This window comes from Pelecanus crispus, chromosome Z (assembly GCF_030463565.1).
Source record: "Pelecanus crispus isolate bPelCri1 chromosome Z, bPelCri1.pri, whole genome shotgun sequence".
Taxonomy (NCBI): domain Eukaryota; kingdom Metazoa; phylum Chordata; class Aves; order Pelecaniformes; family Pelecanidae; genus Pelecanus; species Pelecanus crispus.
The window spans coordinates 66,733,458-66,751,742 of NC_134676.1; the positions used below are offsets into that span (position 1 = coordinate 66,733,458).

The 18,285-nt window shown below is 47.4% G+C and overlaps 1 protein-coding gene across 1 annotated transcript in view; it reads right to left on the bottom strand.

Annotated features, from left to right (window-relative positions):
• PRDM6 (PR/SET domain 6) overlaps window positions 1-1,206 on the bottom strand; it is a 76,196-nt gene extending 74,990 nt beyond the window's left edge. The window contains exon 1 of the mRNA XM_075727026.1: window positions 681-1,206. Within this exon, the coding sequence (XP_075583141.1) occupies window positions 681-1,206 (526 nt within the window). The remainder of the gene's footprint in view (window positions 1-680) is intronic.
• Between the last annotated feature and the right edge of the window lie 17,079 nt (window positions 1,207-18,285).

Genomic DNA, 18,285 nt, shown 5'->3' on the forward strand with positions numbered 1-18,285 from the left:
AACCAGCAAGTGCTAAATGAATTCTGTCACTAAGGCTAGACGAGCTTTTTCGTCTAGAAACCTCAACTTTTCTTATTAAATGACAATGTCACACTTTTCCGTAGGGGTGAAAACTAAAACCGGCGAGGTGTTAACGAGGTCTGAAAGGAAAACGATACTCGGAGATAAGAGGGAGGAAAACTTTGCCGTCGTCCATCTGACGAAAACTGCAACTTTTCCCCTGCCCAGCTCGGAGGAGTAATTGATTCGGCGAAGCCCGGGCTTTCCAGGCAGGAACGCAGTGATAGAAGCGAAGCGGGAAAGGACCAGCTTTACCGCAAGTTGCTCTGAACCATTTCTGAATCCACTGTCCTAAGCAGCCCTCCGAGAGACATCTACCCCCACAGCAGCCTTCCCGGTGCAGCGTGCCTTGCCGGGAAGGCGCTGGGTCTCAGACAAGAAAAGCTATTACCGAGGGGTCCCCGTCCGCCTCCCCAAAGCACTGCGAACCAACGCCAAACCGGCTCAAGGGAGGGAAGGGCAGGGCGGAGGATGCTCCTCATGGAGAGAGCGGTGCAGGCACCGACTGCGGCCCCCCAGCTTGGAGCGTCCCCTCGGCTGGCCCGCTGCGGGGAGAAGTGGAGGACGGGGGGGGGGTGGGGGGGGGGGTCGGGGGCTGCGAGAAGGGGCGCGGTACGTACGGTTGTTGGGGTCGCCGGTGTGCTGGTTCAAGGGGATGATGTCCATGCGCTGCTGCCCGTACAGGTAGTAGTCCAGCTCCTCGGCCGTGCACCGGAACCGGGCGGCGGCACGCTCGCCGCACTGCCCGCCGCCGCCGGCCCCGCACAAGTCCTTGCCCTGCAGGGGAGCGGGCGCTCCCCCGGCCGGGGGCTCGGAGCTCTGCAGCGGCCCGAACACCGGGAGCTGGGCCACAGGCAGGGAGGTCAGGCCGGCCAGGGAAGCGGCCGCCGCGGCCACGCAGGAGGAGGTGGAGGAGGAAGACGGAGTGGACGAGGACGAGGAGGAGGAGGAGGCGGAGGAGAGAGAGGCCGGGCGCTGGCGGAGGCTGTCAGCCGGAGGCTCGGCTCTCTCGGGCGGCTGGAGCTGGGCGAGGGCCCCGCTGCTCTTGAGCTGGCTGCTCTGCGGGAAAAGCTGCTGCCAGTGCTGCAGATAGGCGGGATCCACCTTCAGGAACGCGGATCCGCCGGGGTCGCCGGGCTTCAGCATCGCGCTGCCTGTGGAGCGGAGAGGAAGGCGACAGCGGACGTGAGACCCCCGCCCCGCCGCGGGCGGGCCGCCCGGACCCCGCGGCTCTCTCCGCGCTCGGACACGCCGGCCCACGCGTGGGCTCCCCGCGCCGGCTGCCGGGGCCGTCCCCGCTTCCCCGCCCGTGCCGGCGTCGGCAGGAGCAAACCTCGGCCCGAAGAGCCTCCCCCGGGGCCATCAGGCGAGGGAGGCGCTGGCCGGGGCGACGAGGCGCTCCGCCGCCGCTTGCCCCGGGGCGCGGGCAGGACGCGGGCGCTGCGGGCAGCCCCCCACGCCGCGAAGCCAGCCGGCCCGCAAAGGCGCGAAGCCCGCCCCGGCCCCGGCCCACGCCGTGCCTTCCCCTTCCATCCCCTTCCCTCCCTCCGCGGCGGCAAACGGCTTCCAAAGTTGACAACGGGGAGGAGGAGGAGGAGGAAACTTCAGCCCCACGCACACCCGCGCCAGTCCTTTCTCCCCGGGCCGCTCCCGCTTCCCACGCCAGCCTTGAGAGGAGGGGGTCGCGGCGCGGCAGGACCCACCCGCGGGCGAAGGCAGCCCCCCCCGCGGCCCCGGCGGGGCTGGCGCTGCCCGGCGCCCCGGCCCGCAGCTGCCTTACCTGAGCGGGCCGCGCCGGAGCGGCTGCTGCGCGGTCGGCGTGCGGGGGTGCGGGCGGCGGCGGGAGCCTGCGAGGCGGAGGAGGGTGGAGACGAGGGACTGTTCTGGCCTTTGTCCGCGGGGAAGCGGGGTGATCCTCGCCCAGGTGGCCGGGGACCGGCGGGCCGGCTAGCCGCGAGCCGCCGGGCTCCCTCTGCCGTGGCTGCGCATCGCAGTCGCGCCCGGGCGCTTTGCTGGGCTCTGGCAGACTCCGGGCTGGACACGTGGGTTTTACGACAGCGCAAAATACAAGCGTGTGTGGTGTGTACGGGAGGGAGGGGAGGGAGCGGGAAGTTACCAGCGAGCCTGAACGCAGAGCCCTTTTTTTGGCAACTTCCCCCACTTTGTTCCTTGCTCAACTTTTAAAGGTGTCCCTTTCTTTCCTTCCCTCCTCCGTCCCTCCCTCCCCCCGCCTCCCCCCCCGCCCCAGCTCCGGGAGCACGGCGCCCCGGGAAGCGCTGGGATTTAATCCTGGCGGAAGGGGAACAATGGCCCGGCGCAGCCCCGAGCGGGATCCGCGCCGCTGCGCCCTCCCCAGCGCCGGGCCCGGGGCGGCGGCGGCAGCTCCCGGCCCGCCGGCGCCTCGCACCCCGCCAGGCTCCCGCCAGCCGCGGCCTTGCTCCGCTTGCCGCTCGCCCCTCGGGGGCCGAGGTGGGTTTGAGGGACCTCCCCGGCGCCTTTCGCCCTCCCGATGCTGTCCCACCTACGTCACTTACGTGTCTCCTGGGACGACCCGCCTCCCGCTCCCCTCGGCCACCTGAGCCCGGCCCCGGGAGGTCCCGGCACCGCCGAGGGGGCTCGGCGCCCTCGGATCCCCCTCCCAGACCTTGTCCCCCCGGGCACCGGCGCGTCCCTCTCCCGCTCTCTCCGCTCGGTCAGAGCGCAGAGCAAGAAGCGCGCAGGCGGAGACGCAACCTGTGGCGAGAAACTTCTCATCTCTAGCGACTTTTTCTCTCCACTTTGCTTAAAAATTGGCTTTTTTTTTCCCGCCCCGCCACTCAGTCGTCGAGCTCACATACCAGTATTTAACAGTGTTTTTCAGTTTCTTTCCTACCACCGTACGAAAAACGAGACGCGTTTAAGACAAAACACTTAACACGGAGCGTTCAGGTCGCCAAAACATCTCTCTAGTGCCAGCAAAGCCCCCACTGTCAGGTGTCAGGCTGCCACTGAGCGCAGACTTGCTTACAAACGCGACGTGTGCGCGTGTAAACTGTTTTTGCCGTTCCCCCCCACCCTGTTTCTAGTTTCTTTCTTTCCCACCCTTCACTCTCGCAGAGCCTGGGAAAGCTGCTGCTGTTTAGACTTCGTCTGTGTCTAAGGCAGGACATTGTAACACAAATTTGAACAGGGCTGGGGCAAAAAAATGTTTTGACTGGCGTCATTTTGACAAGGTCATCCGTCATCTGCTGTATAGATTGATAACACCTAAGTTAAAGGCAAACACGAGTAGGAAAGAACCCCGATTTTTATGGGTTATAAAGTTGGCTGTAAAAACCTTCTCTATGTCTTTGATCAATTCCATTGTGCAACGTATAATGGATTTCCAGCCCTCCCGCCCAATTAATCCACTTTCTGAAGTCCTGAAGTGGTGCCGTTCAGCTGAGGGGCAGAGGTGCGGGGTGGCAGTCTGTCCGCACACCCGCTGGCGTGCACGCCGCGTTGCCGGTGCGCTCATCTGCGAGTGGGCGCGCTTGGTTTTCTCTGTTTTCACCGCACTAACGCAGTGTCTCGTCCTTGGCCAGCTCGCTCCCTGGTCACCATTTTATTCCGCCCTTTCGGACACTTTTCATTTTTTCAAAGGCGCGCCTCTGCGTTATTGTCGTTTACCTTACAGGACATCCTTTAAAAACACCGAATTGCTTTTAGTGGCAGCAATCTCTAAAAATTCGTTTCGAGCTAGAAAAACGTGATGAAGTGGGGAAAAGCTCCTAGCTAATGGGCTTAAGTACATTGTCAATATCTGCACTTGCCTCGAGTTGTTAACAGAAATATTCCATGCGGGTTCATATTAGGAGGGCTTTAATCTGTTAACCGTGGGGTTTTTACAGCTAGAAAAGTAGCGCTTCGAGGGATCAAGGTGGCAGAAGAAAATTTATAGACCCCCCTGACACTTTGGGACCCAGCCTAACGGGAGGCGGGAGGCAGAAAGGAGTGCAAGGCTCGCCGCCCTCGCCCGTCCTCAGGGCCGGGCGGGCAGCGGGAGCCGGCGGCGGGCGGGAGGGAAGGACGGACGGACGGACGGACGGAGGGACGGAGGGACGGAGCCGTCCCTCAGGCAGCCCGGCCCCGCGGCCGCCGGCTCTGCCCGCAGCTCCGGGGCGCAGCGGCCGGCGCTCCCGGTCAGCCGGGCGGGGGCGGCGGGGGCCGGCGGACCCAGCGAGCCTCCTGGTTTGGCTTCTGTTCGGCAAGGGCGAGCGGCCCCGCCGCGCCGGATTCACTCGACCCCCGGCGGGGAAGCTCGGCGAGCGGCGGGGCAGGCAGCGGCGCGCCTCGTCGGGACAGGGAAGGGCGCCGGTCCCAGCCTCTCCAAAACACCACCACCCCCTCGGAGAGAGCAGAGCCGGCAGCCCCTGAACCTGCCCCTCCCCGGGGTGGCTTTAGCCCACCCTGACCTCTGGTCTCGCTTCCCCAGGCAGAGCGCTTCGTGCGCCTCCCTTTTGTCTCCCCCGAGTTCGTCCACGGTCTATTTGTTACTATTTCTTCGTTGTTTTTTCTTCTTTTTTTTTTTTTTTTTTTTTTTTAAATCCCCCCCGCTCCTGGATGTGACTTCTGTGTGTAAAGATGCAGAAAAAAAAGAGAGGAGTTTTTAACTACTGCCTCCCCCTTCCCATTCTCTCAGGCTTTTTTCATTATTTAGAGGACGAGCACTGAAACAAATCACATTGACCGTTTAGAAGGCGATCAAACCTTTATAAAAATCCATCGCCTACGAATCGATTGGTGAATATTTGCTAGGAATTTGTTCAAAAGAAATAAATAAGGAGGGTAAGTGTATTAAATGCAAAGGGGGAACACGGTGGTGTTTTTCTTCATTGATTAATGACCTCTAAAATAAAACAAGCGGGAAGAGGAGCCAAGATCGATAAATTAACTACCCAAATTCATCATTTTCCCTGCGATTTTTTTCTTTTGTTTTTTTTTTTTTCTTTTGTTTGTTTTTTTGTTTTGTAAATAACCCTTAGGAAGAATACGCGTCTCTTCGGAAACTCGAAGGTTTTATTTTAGGCTGGGGGTAGAAAAGGGAGCTAAACCCCTTTTAGGAGGGGATTGAATCGGGGACACCCTATCTGATTTCGTTTGACACACAATTAAAAAGTTTGCCTTTCATATTAATTAATTCTCCTGATCTGGGGAAGACAAATGGTCGGTTACCTCTGACAGGAGTCCGATAAAGGATTCAGCAGCTTTCCTTCTTGCCCTAGGCGTCTCCTCATTCCAGTTTTAAGGTCACGAGCGGCTGAGTTAATAATTCATTAATATAGACATTTATTCAGATGGGATTCACGGGGATTCGCGCTCTCCTACATCTCACCGTTCGGATTTAGCTTCCCCCGAAGAGCAGAAGAGGGGGAGGAGAAGGGAGGGAGGAAGGCTCTGCACGGCACACGGACCTATCTCCACACACGTGGTTAAAACGTGGTGCCCCCAGCGGCAGCCCGCCCGGGGCAGGTCAGCGGGCCCGCCAGAGCCCCGCACGGCCGGGCGGACCCCGCGCTGCCCCCGGCCCCGGCGCTGCGGGGCCGCCGCTGAGAGCGGGGCCGCCCCCCGGGCCTGCCCGGCCAGGGGCGGGCGACCCGGCGGCACTCGCCACCGCCCGAGCCTCTCCTGAACCGAAGCCAGGCACCGCCCTCCCCCTTCCCCTGCCCCGAAATTAGAAAGCAGCCCAAGCGTGGCAGGAGAAAACTGACCGAAGGAGCCCTTTCCCCCACGCCCGCCGCCGGCTGGCAGCGCGCCCCCAGGGCCAGGCAAGGGCTGCGGCGCGCCAAGGGCTGCGGCGGGGCGGCGGCGGCGGCGAGCCCCGTGGGGCGACCCGGCCCCGGGGCTGGCGACCCGGCTCCGGGCGGCGGCGTGCCGAGCCCCCTCCGCGCCCCGGGCGCCGCAGGCGGGCTGGCCCCGCGGCCGGCGCCGTCGGGGGGAGCAGCGCGTCCCGCAGCGCGTCCCGCAGCGCGCCCAGGCGGGCACCCCCGGCGCGGCGTGCGGCCGCCACGGCGTCCCCCGTGGGCAGGGGGCGGCGAGGCCCCCGCGGGAGGAGCCGCGGCCGGGGCCGGGGCCGGGGGGCTGCCCTTCGCCCGCGGGCGAGCAGCGGCGGCCGGGAGGGGCCGCAGAGGGCGCCCGCGCCCCCGCCGGCGGGCGGAGCGGGGCGGGAGGCGCCGCGGGGCCCGGGGGTCGCTGCCGGCGCCGCGGCCGCGGGGCCCCCGCCGCGGGATGGCGAGCCCAGGGGCTCGGGGGGGGGGCAGCTGGGGGCTGCCCCCCGGGGCGGGCAGCCGGCGCCCCTGCCGCCCTCTCCCCGCGGGTGCCGATGCGAGGCGGAGCCTGGGGAGCGCTGGTCCCCGGCTGAGGCCGCTCCGGGGTCTCGGGGGGGACGCGAAGGGGTCCCTCGAAAGAGGGGAACTGGGATCCTGCCTTGGGAGCAGGTGGCAAGAGACTGGCCGAGGAGGTCTGCCGCAGGCCGCTGCTTCGGGGAGAACAGAACGCACCTGGCCACGTGGAACCGGGCTCCGATTATGCAAGGATTTGGCAATGGCCACCGAGCAGGCAGGTGCCAGCCAGATGCATAATGACTTTCTGCCACTATTGACCTGATACGGATGTGAACTAGTGACCCTTGAGGTGAAAGGCTCCATAGTCTATTACCAATTCCCTGAGCCACCAAATCCCCCTCACAGACAGATTCAAATATTTATGTCCATCAACAAAACAAACTCTGCTCCAAGCAAGGCACGTTGCAGATGGGATGAGAAAAGGAATTGCTCGGTTGTAAAGACCTAGTAAAAATAAATCAAGTCAGGGTACAAATAAAATTGAACTTAAACATGACAAATTTGGGTTAATTTCATTCCTACTTTCATGCACAGCCCATCTGAAAGTATTCTCAATTATTTGAGAATTAAATTATCTATTCAAATATAGGCTTTGCCTTTGGGCTTCTGCCTTTTTTTTTTTTTTTTTTAAACCAAACACACAGTTTAATCTATAATGCAGTACATTAAGACGGTTTTCCAGGTAGGATTACACAGTTTAAAATCCATTCTCTGGGTGATAACAAGATTAATAGGCTGAGTCCTTCAAGCACTTCCGACATCTTTAAGCACAGCTTTTGTGACTTTTTGATTCCTGCATGGCTGAGTGCGTGCTTTTACGTGTATTTCATTCACCACAGTTTCAGAAATGGTGTAAGGAAGCACTCTGAGAGGCAGACCTCCTTCACAATCTCTGATATCAAGCTTTCCAAAACTACGCAACTCAACATTTTGAATACTTAAGCAACACTGGGTGGCTGCTGCAAACAGCAAAACATAGTCTAAAGAGTTTTCCTGCACTTTATCTAAAAATAGCTCTCATAAATACGGAATCTATTAAATATGATTGTTTGCATGTGACATGAGAATGATAAGGTCTGGACAAAACTCAAGAATAGTAGCATTTCAATGGTTAGTATTGTCATGAGAATGGCACGGTTTTACCATAATGTTTGCAGAAATAAATGGAAATTATGGGGTTCTCTTTCAATTTTGGCTTAGTATCATAATCATGACTCAATGTTTTTTAACAGAAAAAACAGAAAAAACCTCACACTTTACGTTTCCCATTTAACTGCTTTTTCACAGCATACACTTTTCTGACAGATTTTTCTAGGCCTACACACTGGTAGGTGTCCCCCCCCCCCCCTTCATAAATCACCAGTGAATCTATTGATAGGGAAAGGAAAAGACCGACAGCCCCAGGGAACAAAAGTTCAAAGCAGGGCCCATGTCTTCTTTTGCCTTGTGTACTGTGTGGTAGAAGGCTGCAAGAACATAGAACATGTCTGAAATACCTGTCCTGCTGATGTTTGCCATTTTTTGCTGGACTATGTCTGGTAGATGATTTTTTTGCTTAAAATCAGCCCATATGCGGGACTTCAGTAAGTCAAATTCTCAAATACAAGTGTTCATTCTGATACCATTATTCAGGAATAGCTGTTTTGGTAAACTTTCATGTGTAGAGAAGGACTTGGGGAGAGGGTAATAGCTCTTTTGGAAGAGATGTGTGGTGGGTACTGTGCATACTGTGAAAAATGCCTGGTCACAGCTTTAGGCAGCAAGTAGAAAACTCTGGGCTGCTACAGCAGTATTAATAAGTAGCACCTCGTGACCAATGGAGTTTGCTAGGTAAATGAATAAAACTGAACAGCGTATGGAGATGAACTCTCAAGGAGGAATATCTAAATCAACACATGAAATAACTAAGTAACTACAGTAGAGTTCTTGCCACTCCACAATAGTTACTTTAGTTCAATTTCTGATGCTTTACCAGACAAATGTTTGTTTCAGGTCATGTGGTTAAGTACTTCCCACAAGGTTATCTAGAACTACGGGTTCGTGGCAACTGAAGTCCAGAGCTGAACCCAGAAATACAGCTGCTCAAAGAATAAATGACACAGATAAACCAACTGGCTTTTCAACAGATAGCAATCATACTGCAGTTGGCGATTTTCTGCAGCAAGGCTTACTTTCTGACATCCTCAACTGTGAATTATTCATGCCAAGGGAGCAAAAACCAAAACAGCTGATGTATGGAAATACACGGAACGACCACACACCTTAGGCTAGAAACCTGCCTAAGCATCCCATTGTGTTCTGCACTCTTCCCTTCTGACTAACAACAAGCAGTTTTTCTAGTTTCCTGTTTGCCTTCTGACAACCAGACTGGCCTTATTATTTCACCTTGTGCATCCATGCTAAATCTATACTGGGAGCCAACTCCCTTGTTTGGAGAAAACAAGTAGGCTCTCTGTAGCCTGTCACAGGTACTTAGCCTCCGTCCAGCTGAGCAGACATTAGAAAAAGACAACCCTAAAACTCAAAGCTCTTAGAGATACATGATTTTGTGAGCTATTTCTCATTTTGGGTGGAAAAGGTTAGGTGTTCTTCTACACTGGCAATACAAGTACTAATTCTTGGGTTTAAAAAGAAGACACAGAAAGTGTAAACTGGAAAGAAACACTTTTATCACTGAGTTCAGTACACTACCATTGCAGGCAACTGTGGAATAGTAGTTAAGTGCAAAAAAAGTTAAAAAATAAAGCTCTTCTTTCTATGGTATGCTGTAAGAGCCCTACCTTCTCCTGCTTCCCCCCAAAAATCTCTATAACAAACTTGAGACTTTTAGTAGAAAAGACCAAAAAGACAACCTCCAGAATACAATGTACCATAGGTAAAGAAATGGAAAGACAAGGGATGCTGTGGGCCTCTGCACTGGGAAAGGAATTGGTCAAGTGAAAATGTCCAGGGGACCTTAGAAAGGGAATACCCCACAGAGAACAGAGGAAATAAAAATGTCTCCAGCAGTCGCTGATAACCACAGGGAAAGGTTCCACTAGACCAAAATGTAATGGTCAGTTTTATCTCATAAACGTAAGAAAATCTTGACCAGATAAAACTGAGAACCCTCCAAGATATTAAGCACATCAGCGCACTTGCAGCAATTCCTGACGCTTGAAAGAAAGGCAAATACAGATAATTTATCAGAACACGATTTAGCATCAAGAAAAACTGAGGCCAACTACCCTATTATGGTATATATAGATACAATGGAAGGACAAAGGAAGTGGGAGACAGCCTATAGAAGCTGGGATCAGGTAATGCCTGTGCTAGCAGTTTGGAATAACCATTGAGGAAAACAAAGGGTTAAGAATCAAACAACAAACTAGAAAACTCCATCTAACTTCTTGACAACAAACTATGCAGGAAAGCAGCAGAGACTTAGGCACTGGCTATCTGCACCCCTGCTAGGCAAACTGTTCTGTAGAACAGGTAGTGGCTACCTGGGGTAGAAGGAACTTGACCGTAATGTGAGGACTCAAATGGCATTCACTGCTGCTCCATGTAGATGATTAGGTGAAATGGCACAAAGACTAGGTGAAACGGCATGAAGACTAGGTGAAACAGCATGAACAAAAGTTTAAGGTTCTGCCCGACAACCACTGTAGACAAATCTCACATATCAGAGCCACTGGCTAAGCCATGTTCACTTGCAAGAGTGTCAAATCTATACATGATTCATCCCTTGCGGCCGCTGCTGTGATCACAAGACTTTGGTTCCTTCCCAAAGCCAAGGGCAAACCTTGGAATGCTGTTCCTCCCACACTCCGCTTCTGGTATGCAAACAGTTCCTCTAGCAACACACATGGGATATCTCCTTCCACTTAATCCCAAAAGGATTGTCATTGCTCCTTTTGTTCCAGTGAGAGAAGCCCACTACAGAGATCTTAAGACACGTTGTTCAGACCTTCACAACAGCATAGACTGAATGTTTTGGAGTTTGCAAACTACGGAATTTGATTTTCTGATGTTCTTTTATGTTGGTTATTTAATTTACAGTATGAGGCAGTTCACTTTAAAACAGGTTCAACAGTTTATACATGACATTTATGGGACAACATGTAAGTAGTAAGGTACAGGTGTTTCATATTTCGGTAACCTAACCACAGTACTATACCTTCACTTTGGAATTTGTTCTTAGAGCTTAAGATGCTATTGTCCTAAAATAACTTATCACATCTCTTCTGAAGCTTACAATCTTCAGATAGAAGTAGGAAAAGGAATCACATCCTTATTCAGTCCATATCAGTCAGATGAAGTCAAAATACCCTCAGAGGCAGCTTAATTTCATTCAGTCTTGTGCTGAATTGAAGGGACCTCCTTTGCTATTTGTTGTGCTGGCTGAACATGCTGTAATTTTTAGCTGTCAGGTGATAAAAATAAACTGTAGTTGGTAATTTCTTCACACATACAGCTACACTGAGAAGAAATTCTCTGCGTATGCTCTTTCTGTGACACTGAAGGCTGTGATATACACAGCCTGTGTCACTTAAAGAAGATGGGTCCAGGAGGAACTTGCAAAATGACCTCCACCACTCTACCAGAAAGGAACTGGGGATAACTTGAGATTTCCTTCTCTAACAAAAGGTCTACTAAACAGAACGTACTTAGTGCTAAACTTGAAAATTTGTTTATTGCTACCCTATTTTAGGCTAATTAGTCATATAAACGCATTTATTCTTTTATTGTAAAGGTCCTGGTAAGGACTATCATTTCCACTAGAGCCTTTATGATTTTGAATTTTCCAAAAATTAGTATTTTCAGCCTATTACATTTATATTTCCAGGGAATATCAAAAAAGTCAAAGTCATGTTGCCAATACAATGTATGATTAGGAACTTAAATGACAAGCAGTATATGCAGTTCAACAGAGTTTTTTCAAAAGTCAAATTAATCATTACTTGTGTTGCTTCTTTTCAGACAAACAAACCCAAATTACACCTCTTAAATATAGATGGATTACTGTGCTATTTATCTGAAATGGATTCGTAACAGTCTGGAATGTTATCACTACTTTTAATATGAAACCACCCATTTCTCTCTCAGAGCAGACTTTTAATGCATGCCAAGCAAGTCAATTAACCTAGTGTCCTCTGACATTCAAAATCTTCTACACTTCAGAATAATTTCCTGTCTATTCTGCACCTACATGGATTCTTAAAACATGCCACATACTTCAATACAATGGCACTACTTCAGATAAAATGCCCTAAACCCCACTGATAACATAAAAACATTAACAGTGACTTAGCTTATACTATTTAATCACTTACAAGTGAGCTTCATTATAGCTATGAAACAAATGCACTCATTACACAAATCCAGCCTAATCTAAACCATGACCTGTCCTAGCCATCTAAATCAAACCTGCAATATTTTTAAAGTTCAGACTGATTCTAGCAAGAGATTAAGTTTAATCCCTGTGTTGCCAGGTTGTTGTCCTTTCTGTTCCTGAACAGCAGATTTTAGTTACATCTCAAGGAGGCAAGGCAGGTACACTCCTGATCTTACTCTTCTGCTCTGTTAAACTTCCCTTTGCCTGAGTAACCCTGGCATGTATCTTTCAAAACGTATTCTTCCTGCCATTTTGACTGCTAATTTGGTTGTCCACCATGCAGTCTTGCTCTTTGTGGAACTTCCAGAGAGTTCTTCAGATTTCTGAAAAAATGACAGACAGAGCCGAGGCAGAAGAGCTGAGTAGCTAGCAAGAGAGCAAGAGACACTTTTTTCAGAAATAAGCATCAGGAAATGTGAAGATATAGAAGTAGTGTACAGAAAAAAAAAAAAAAAAAAAAGAAGTACAGGTGCTGTTTTTCTGAGCACCTCTTAGTTTTTTCAGGCTGTAAAGCCTCAAAACAAAGGTTTTACAGATTTAACATAGAACTGCAACATTAGACTCCCTTCAGTGCATGCAGAACAATGTAAGTAGTACAGACCATAAAGAAATATTATATTAAACCATTTCTTTTATGATTATATAAATAGTTCCAAAGCAAAAATAATAGGGCTGGAAGAAAGGAAGCATGTTAAGTAAAGAGAAAACATGCACTTTGAAAAGCTCCCTTACTAGATAATTCTTTTTTTATTTAAGTTTTGGTAAGCAAGAGTAAAGAATAATAAGAATGGACAAATTCTGATGCCATCAGCACATCCCAAGTCCTACTGATTGCAGCAGGACAAGTGCTATAATAAACACTATCAGGCACTCAGAATACAAAGCTTCCATTTTTAAATCAAGCACTTATCATTCATCTTATTGTTGCTGGAAAATACTGAAGATTTGCATGCTTTAATCACATATTTCAGACAAAAGCAGTAAGAATCATTTTAATATAGATTTATGCCATGGCTAAAGACTACAGTAGTTCTCTTGCATAGTGATTTGGAGGGAAAATGATTCCTCAGCTAAAACCACATGACCTGAAGAAATGACAGAATCATTACTACTTCTTTTTAACTTTGCCTGATCATGTACAAAGGGTGATAACATTCAGAGACTGAATTCAGAATAGCTTGAGAACTTCTTTCAGGTTCAGCAGGAGAATTCAGTTTTTCCACAAAGCCTTTTTAGGCTTTGAACAAGACAACATTCAAAGACACAATTTGCAGAGTGTATCCTCCATGGAGTGCGCTCAATGGCTATTTTCTGTAACATTTTTTAATAAAAGTGTTTTCCAGAAAGGGAGATGGTGTGCTGATGTTTGTGTAGGCAACACAGAATTCCTTGAATACAATCTGAACTTGAGTCACAAAACACTTATGTCCATTCATTTCTGTTAAAATCTGCACATATGGACAGATACAGAATTCTGGAAATTAATCTGATGGCTATGTAATATGTTACCTTTGTAATATGTTACCTTTGTACTCCAAGTAGATTGCAAATCAATAGGGGTTCAGTCAGAAGGAATAGACTCTGTATAAAACAGAGTATGATACTAGATTTATTAGATCTGGTTTAGTATTCACTAGACTTTTGGAACATATTTTCACTTGACAAATGACCAAGGTATATATCTGAGAAAAAAACGAGTTAGTTAAATGTTCGTTAACCTACTAGCTTGAATAGGCATGTGGAAGTTACCATTTCAAAAAAGTTATTATTGTTAAGCATACTTAATATACTTAATTTCAGCTTACTCAATAAGAAGTTTACACTGTACTGAAAACAGTTCCTAAGCCTTTTACACCAAGACTGGTACAATTGTATCTGTTTAAAATCAAAGTGTGACTGTGGTCAGCAAAGTGGTTATATAAAAATGGCACCTTCCAACAGCCTTATTCCTGGTCTGCATTGAGTCATAGCTGCTTTTCCTTCTATTTTTCTGTGATTAAAATACATTTTTTACCACTTATAATTCCTAGTCGTTGTGTAGAATCAATACAGCTGTGGGAGAATGAGCTAGATACTTTTCCATTTATATAAGATAAGCAGATTTATTAGCTAACCTCTGATTCTTTAATCTTTATTATCTGTGATACAGTGTGATCAGAAAAAGAGCAGCTTTACTTTTAGAACACAGGTTAGGTTTTCAGGGCAGGCTGCACTGAAGCCCCTCAAAAGAACAAATGCAATATAGAAAATCTAAGAGACAATGAAAAACACAACCTTTATTATGCTATAGTTACAGCCACATAAAAGCCATATTTTAAGCATTTTCCCACGTAAAGTCTGTTGAAGAAAATCACTAGTATTTGATAACTCGAGTGCTTGATTACTGACTCATCTAAAATATATTTTTGATTAAATACCCATGATGTTTCATATATTCTTACAAATCTCAGAAACAATGACTCAAGAAGAATGGAATTAAGATTTCATTTTTCTATCCTTTTAAGATTTCACTTTTTACTTGAGGAAAATCAGTCAGATCACTTACTGAAATATCCCAGATAATTTTAAAACATTTTGGAGAATAGATGTTGACCTTAAGAGACTTGAATATATAAAGCATTTAAAATAACATAACTGACAAAAAGGAATGAACCAGTGTTTTGGTATTTTTTAAGAAACACGACAAATACCAAATGTAACCAAATAGTTGTCTATAAGAGTTGGTAAAAAAGGGCATTTGATTTACGAGGCAGGAATACCTTGAGCATCGATAAAGAATGCAAACAAGGGAACTAGGTGCAATTCCTTTCGGGAACCAATGACTAGTGATTCAGCTTTACACATCTTTGTTTTACATTTCAAGAAAAGCTGAGCAAAAGACCAGTGCTAATAGACACTGCGCTGCAAAATGGAGTGATCTAACACCGGAACTTCTAAGCAGATCTACCAGACTGTGTAGCATGAAACTACATTTGGGCAAATGAATACCCAGTTGACAGTGCTGTACACCTAAAACGGCCTAGAAACAAACATTTTGCAAATGACATACAAGATCTGCACTGAGACAGATAGAGACTAAAAGAAACAGGACCTAAACCTCTTTATATCCTAAATAGTACGCACAAAACGATACCATATAAACAGGTTGAGACAGGACGGCTGAAAAACCATGAAACTTCAGTAATGATACCCTTTTCTTCATGACACTGTATGCTAATAGCTTGGTTTCTGTTCCAAGACTAGCTACTCTCCCCAATAATATAATAGGCAAACTTCCCTGTCTGCAACAGTGTCTCCACAGAGATACTAGTTCTTGCACATCTTTGTAAAAAGCTTTCATACCTTCTCATTAAAAATGGTGTACGTGCTAGGTATTACATCTACTAATTGAATTATAGTGAATAAACCCACACATTGGCCAGGAGTGTTGGTTATTCACCATCAGACCATGTCTGCTTGCCTGCTTTGTGCTATGGTACGTAGAAGATACTTGGGTGTGTGTGCCTGTGAATATATGCAAAAGAGAGAGGGACAGAGAGAAAGGCAGAATGACTATGTGCGTAATAGATCTCAATGAAAACAAGAGCTAAATCAATGTGGGTTGCCAAGAGACGTAATATTCTATTATGATCAAAATAATGCCAAAGGAAATGGAGAGGTCAAGCAGCAGCAGCAAAAAATTCATCATCAGTCAGGGTATGAAGATCAAAAATAACCTCTTAAGAATATTATTTTACAGTGCAGAGGACAGGATCCAGCCTGAGAGGAAGCCAAGAGACCTTCTTTGAAAGATACTGCCACATTTGCAATGTGTTACAATCACTAAAATAAAGAAGAAAGAATGATGATTGAGTATTAGATGGCAACACGCTGGATCTTCTATTGGTAACAGATTTTTTTTCTTAAAAACTGGACTGATAATTGTTTTACTTTGTGGCATTATTAAGAAGTTCTCCACCATCAAAGAAAGATTAACAATGTGAGAACCCAGAGGGATTAGAGAATCAAGAAAAACTGTAACTGTTTAGACCAAAGATTTGGCAAAACATAATAGTGCCCTGAGGTGCTGGAGCATAAAATGCCAGAAGTATTTGTAGCTTGAGAATTGTGACAGGCTCAAGATTTGGAATTACAGAATTGTTAGTGTTGGCAGCTTCGTTAGAGGGCAGCTGACTCACAATGATCTTAATTTTGTTCTCAAAGTGGGATGTGAACAGTTCATAAAGTTCTGTTGTTGGAGGAAGAGCCAGATTAGACAGCTTCCCTGCAATAAAAAGTTACAAGAGAGTAGGGCAGTCTGCCCGTTCAGCAATTAAGTTGGAATAATAAGCAGATCTGGCTTGTTTCAAAACATCTCTGTACACATTTATATGGTCCAAACTTGTAAGTGTACATGCAGTCAAGAAGTCCTCAAACAGCATTTAACTTGAAGCCCAGAACATTCAATTTGGAGTACATCTGCCAAAAAGAAGTCTACAGAAGTGGTATGCCCTTTAGGACATTATGAGGGTGGTTCAGCTGTTATATATTCAGGAGAAAATCTGGAACTTCCTGGAACAATCAGTAATAATAACAGGAAGCTGCTTTTGTCTGGCAAACAATTATGTTCTGTTAAAAATGAATAGAAAGGTAAGGTACCACAAACCGTATTCAAGTTTTACTCAGAGTTTATTCTGTTAAGATTTTTTTTTTTTAATTTGGCCAAGAATAAATGGTAGGAACAAGTAAAAAGAAAGAGTGGCAATTAGCACCTCCTTCACAATTTTTATCTACAAACCTTCTTATCAATATCACTAACATAGCAGATGACTATCCTCCAGATGAAGAAACCAAGTCAGTGAAAAAAATAAGTCTTGATCCTACATGAAGTAAGTATGGGTTTAGACTTCATACATAAAAAATACATCATTTGAAATCAATGGAACAAATACAATGTGAGCAGCTAAACATACGTGTGGTATTTGGGGGGCTTTCATTATTTTTCTCAGGACACAAACATAATCCTTACGAAACAGAATTAGGACACTGGAATCTCCCATTCCCACTGCCTCTGCCTTTTACAGAAAACCGCAAATAGAGGTTGCACTGTCACATTTCATTCCCAGCAGCTGAAGAACAGATGACTTTTATAAAGTACTGTCCACAGCTCTGGCACTTCTGAGGTGACAACCTATGTCAGAACAGCTTTATTTATATTATTTACCTTCAAGTGGGCTGCCTCAAAAGTTACTTAACTGATGTTAGGCAGAGTGTTAAACTTTAAAGATAGAAGAGATGAGAATTATGAAGTACAAGGGAAAAAGGAGACATGCTGTAGGAGTATCTGAAATGAGCTCAATAATAAGGTGGTGGTGGTGGGGTACAACAACAAAGTTAATTTGCCCTACAGAAGACATGGAGAGAAGGTCTGCACCATATGGGAATCAGGCTAATGCCTAGACAAGAAACATGAGCAGGAAAAAAGCTTAGTGCAATGCCTTAAATTTATACCATTGCTGATAGTGTAGGACTGAGGCAGACTGGCAACACAGGAAAACAGATTTGCTTTATTCCATGGCTGCATCTTCTATGACACGTCTGTCCCAAACACCTCGTGATCTCAACTGATCTTTCAGAAAGTCCCACAAAGACAGATGATTTCATTTAGAGTACAGAAAGACTTAGAGACATGTTCTGTAGAAGAATCCTGTGTTGTCAGAGGATACTGTACAACCTGTAACTTGAACATTTGCAGTGATTTTGATTCTGTGCTTCACCTATAGCCCTATTTCTATTATGGTATTGAAATAACCAGAAAGCCGAAACCTGGAAAACAAATTTAAACAGCAATCCATACACCATCATAAGACATATCAAAAACTGTACCAATGCAGTAACAGGGCCTCTCTATCACAAGGGGCACAAGTCTGGGACGGGGACACAAGATCCAAGGGTCCTAGATATTCTTCAGCTACCCCTGCATGTTGTATGAAGTATGTGTTGTGTACGTGCAATAATAATTCACAATGAACTAGTGACATTCATCTAGAGGGGATGGAACACAAAGACCACATCTTCATCTAAAAGCCTAAGAAAAACGGTGCAGTGGTCTTATCCAATTGCAACTGGTAGTAGCCACAGTACTGCAGCATTCAGACTGTTTATTTTATGAATTTTACAGTGGAAAGTCATTCAGTGGAAAACGGTCCAGAAGTGAATCGATTTCCTTTGCCTGTGCCCTTAAATTTGATGACTAGAGCCTTTAGTAAAGCTACTGAAAGTCCTATTCGTGGCAGCTAGATCATGGAGTACAATGTTGTTCTTGGCGCTAACTCTGAGAATGGGACATTTAGATTTGGGGGTTTAACTACATACTGCAAAATCTTTCCTAAATTGCCTCCACATTCATGTAGGTTTTGCCTTGTTTCTCTTACACTTTTTCCATGTTAATTACTAGCAGAGAATTCTTCAATTACTTCTGCATGATGAAGAAGAGGATAACATGTT